The sequence below is a fragment of the Geospiza fortis genome, unplaced genomic scaffold (assembly GCF_000277835.1).
Source record: "Geospiza fortis unplaced genomic scaffold, GeoFor_1.0 scaffold361, whole genome shotgun sequence".
Classification (NCBI taxonomy): domain Eukaryota; kingdom Metazoa; phylum Chordata; class Aves; order Passeriformes; family Thraupidae; genus Geospiza; species Geospiza fortis.
In genome coordinates, this window is record NW_005054356.1 from 3,813,126 (window position 1) to 3,817,187 (window position 4,062).

At 42.9% G+C, this 4,062-nt stretch overlaps 1 protein-coding gene across 1 annotated transcript in view; it reads right to left on the reverse strand.

The window, feature by feature from the left end:
- Positions 1–282, reverse strand: part of PARD6B (par-6 family cell polarity regulator beta) — a 17,027-nt gene extending 16,745 nt beyond the window's left edge. Inside the window, exon 1 of the mRNA XM_031059090.1 lies at positions 247–282. Within this exon, the coding sequence (XP_030914950.1) occupies positions 247–282 (36 nt within the window). The remainder of the gene's footprint in view (positions 1–246) is intronic.
- Between the last annotated feature and the right edge of the window lie 3,780 nt (positions 283–4,062).

Genomic DNA, 4,062 nt, shown 5'->3' on the forward strand with positions numbered 1-4,062 from the left:
CCCTAGCCCTAACCCCACAGCCCTGAGGAGCCAGCCCTAGCCCTAACCCCACAGCCCTGAGGAGCCAGCCCTACCCTAGCCCTAACCCCACAGCCCTGAGGAGCCAGCCCTAGCCCTAACCCCACAGCCCTGAGGAGCCAGCCCTACCCTAGCCCTAACCCCACAGCCCTGAGGAGCCGCCATCCTGCGGCCCTGCGCCCCCACAGCCCCGGAGCCCCCCGGTCAGGCTGCCCTGGAGGCTCCGACCCCACAGACATCGAGCTTGGGGATGGGCTGAGCCATCTCGGGACAAAGATCCTTTCCAGCCCCAGAGATTCTGTGATTCAGGGATCTCGGGATACCATGCATGTAGTACACAAAGCACACCAGTGTTAGTTGATGTTTGCGCATTACATAAATAAACCTTGGTCAGGCCAAAAGTGGAAGTCTTCCTCTCAGGATGTGGCTCTGTGTCCACCTGTAAAGGTGTTCATGGAGCTTGTTTTCATTTTAGTCACAAATAAAATTGCGGGATCTGGTAACGTCAGAGCTAGCCTTCCTTATTGTATTAATTCTGAGACAGATCAATTTCATTTAAAGGCCAGTTAAGCTACCCTGACAAAAGTACAAACCCCAGACATTGTAAACTGTCTAAAAATAAAAGACTTGTCACGTGTATGGACAAGAAGAAAGCATGTACATTAATCTCATTATGTCAACAGACCTTTGAATTACAGGTCTCTCCATTATCCATAAATCTGGTAGAAGAGAACGCAGTGTGAGGTTTCATCATTGAGATCTTGTGTGGATGGCAGTGATGGGAGCTCAAACAATGCCTTGCACCTGAGGCACGCCGCGCGTGTCTAGCCATTCTCAAGTCTCACTTGGTAATCAGTAATTAAATAAAAAGCATCCAGTGCTGAATCACTTCTAAGTCGGTGCTGATTTTTGTACAGTTGATCTTCCTCCCATCACGCCAAAGGCAAAGGAATTGCAGCTCTCACTCGAGCCAAGACAAGCTGTAATTAGCACAGAGGATATTGTTAATAGTTAAGTATAGTTTGCTGCCAGATGCTGTCTAGGCTGATTCAAGTCTTCTCATCCTTTATACAGCGTGTTTTGGTTTTACACTGCAGAAGGATGCATGGAGAATTCAGCCTGTAAATTCAGATAGAATCTGTGATCCTGGTGCAGTAGAAGGCAGATTACAGCTATGAGAGCAAGACCAGAATAAAACCTCTTATTCTGTCACTTTGTAATTATAACATTGCAAAGAGTTTGGACTGCTTTCCATGTCTGTCTTCTACAGCTCTGTTTAATGAGCTGAGCCCAGAGAAGAGTGCAAGAGACAAGGGAACAGTGATTTCTCTGGGGCTTTAAAGTTGTTGGGTTGGCTCTTTTCTCCTGGAGAAAGGGAGGAAAAACCTCCTGAAGCTGATTTCTGCTTGGAGCCGCTGTGCAGTTAATTTTACTGCTATAGATTTATGAGGTATCGCCTAAGATAATTTGTTTTCTATTGTGCATTCCTAGCATGGCTGGAGTGCCAGGCAGTGGGTGTGGGAGCGAGCCTGAGGAGTCAGGGCAAATTCATTTCAAGTCACTGGAACCAACCTAATAAAATGTATTAATCACTGGCTGGCTTTCATCACAAGGAGCTGACGTATGAGGAAGGAATGTGATAAACAATTTGATCTCAGATAAAGGTGGGGAGGGAGGCAGGCTCTTTGTGCCTGCTGTAAGGTAAGCTCATAGAGCTATTTTAGTCACAAGTTCTGTACAACCTGTGATTCAGACCTGATCAAGCTATTCATGGCACGTTCCGTTTCTGTGAAGTTGAAAGACAGGTTGGGTTTCCTGATCTCTGAGCAGCTGGGGGAGCTTTTTTGGGAGGCCTTTTTTTTCCCTATGTTTGTTTTGGTGTAGAAATTCCATCACTTAGGTCCACCGTGCAGTATAGTGAGATTGTGCTGTGATGTTACTTCCCTGTCCCAGATATCCTACATTTTAAGTGGAATTGTATTCCTTACAGCCCTGCTGGGAGTTCACAGAGTACTTCCAAGAATAAAGCACAGAAAATTTCTGTCAGCATTAGTTGACTGTTATTGATGATCCACCTAATTTTTTATTGCATAGGTCAGGGCTTATGCTGACTTCATATTTTACATGAAGTAGTCTTTATTTACACTGTCAGTGCCAGCTCAGAGGAGTGATTGTTAGATGTACTAGATTGTAATCTGATCTTGTCTTGGAGTTGATGAGAGACTGGAGAGTTTTTTTGATGGGGAGAGAAAACTAAAAGGGAAAAAGAGAAGCTTTATTTTTAAAATTATAATAAGGTCCTGCTTTCTTTAAAAAATAAATTCTGTACTTTCTTTGATACCTTCTGCAATTTTGATATGTTAATCTTGTGTCAGCAGTGTATACACTTGGATACTCCATTTTCAGAATATTAGGGACCAGCATGACCTCAAATTGCTTTTGCCCTCCCCTTGGTAAGTGAGGGATGCAGACAAACCAGTGCTGCCATGAAGGCATCTGATGTTCACAAATGCAGAAACATTGTAGAGCACTACTTCCAGGTGCCCATGAATCCAGGGAAATTCACCGAGTACCTTTCTGCTGATCGGGCTGATCCCGAGGCAGAAGGTGTGAGTTCACAAATGCTGCCTCAGAGAGGAAGAATCCGAGAAGGGGAGCTTGTTACAATTGATCTCCATGGAACACCCTCCATACCAACAGCTCCACACAAACACAGGAGCACACTCAGCAAGTAAACCCCAGGGCATGGCAACGCAGCTAACTTATAATAACAGGAGTATTTAAATAGCACTCGTGTAATAGGAATTTTATTGCTTAGCCTGAAATTGTGACAGCTATAGGATTTTAATTTTGGGGTGGGTTTTTAGTTTATTTGTTTGTCTGAGTTTTTAAAATGTTATTTTATTGAGGGGGAAACAATAGTTGGGTTGGTAATGAGTTTTTGTGTTCTGTTGCTGCCTTTGCTTTCTTCTTTCCTGTCAGGAACACTAGCAGCATTTTTTTTTCTTCCCCACTCCTCCTCCAGGAACCTTTAGTTGTTACTTTGATGCAATATTTACTTACCTGTCTGTGACAAAATGAATTGATTGTTTTTAAAGCTCATATATGAGATCTTTTCCAATAAAATATTTATAGTTTCCTGGGCTTGGGGGGTTTTCTTTTGTTTTGTACTTTTATTTTGTCTACCTTTATGGGAAAGGTTGTCTTCATACCATGCTGCCTGTGAAAGAAACATTTGTTTCAGGTGTGTTATAAATCCAGTTACAAACTAGGTCCAGCAATAAACTCATGACGTTTTCTGAAAATACTTTGCTAGCAAGTCAAAAGCCGATACTGATACATTAATTTTAATTCTCTGAGGTTTCCAACTAAAATAATGAAAAGCTTTTAAAGCTTTTTCTTCCCCTTCATCTAGTAATCCATTTGTGTCCAATGACTCTGAATTCCTCTGGAATCCCCCCTTGTTTAAACAGGGCAGTTGTGAGCCCAGCTGACACCTCACACTTGCGCTCTGTGGGGTTTTTAATGATTTAACTCTCCTGCCCGAAGAGCTCAGAGAAGCCACGCTGGTGCTGAGCTGTCCGGCTCAATGGGTGACACTTCAGGGGTTCTTTACACAGAAGGATTTGTGAACATTTCCTGTCTGGTTTTCCACTACTCATTGAGTATTCCTGGTCCAGAATTTTGGGGAGGAAAAAGAAGGGCAAATTAAAACAATAATTGTTGCAAAAATTACTTTAAACTTTGCTTGGGAAGTTTGGGATTGGGATTTAAATTTTGTCATATTCTTAGATAAAAAGCTCTGCTTAATAAGCCTTTTGGAATAAAGCCTTTGCTGTTAAGCTTATCTGGAAAACATATTATGGCTACTTGTGAAGAAAGCTCTGCCCTCTGCTAGTGACTGCCACCCAGTAAATGTGACATAAGTGACACTTAAGTGCCAGCACTGAATAAGGAGCCCTTGTACCTTTTGCCACAAAGGAACATTTTTACATGAACGGTGGTTGATAGACCTCAAAATTAAAGTGAAGCAGCCTTTGCAGA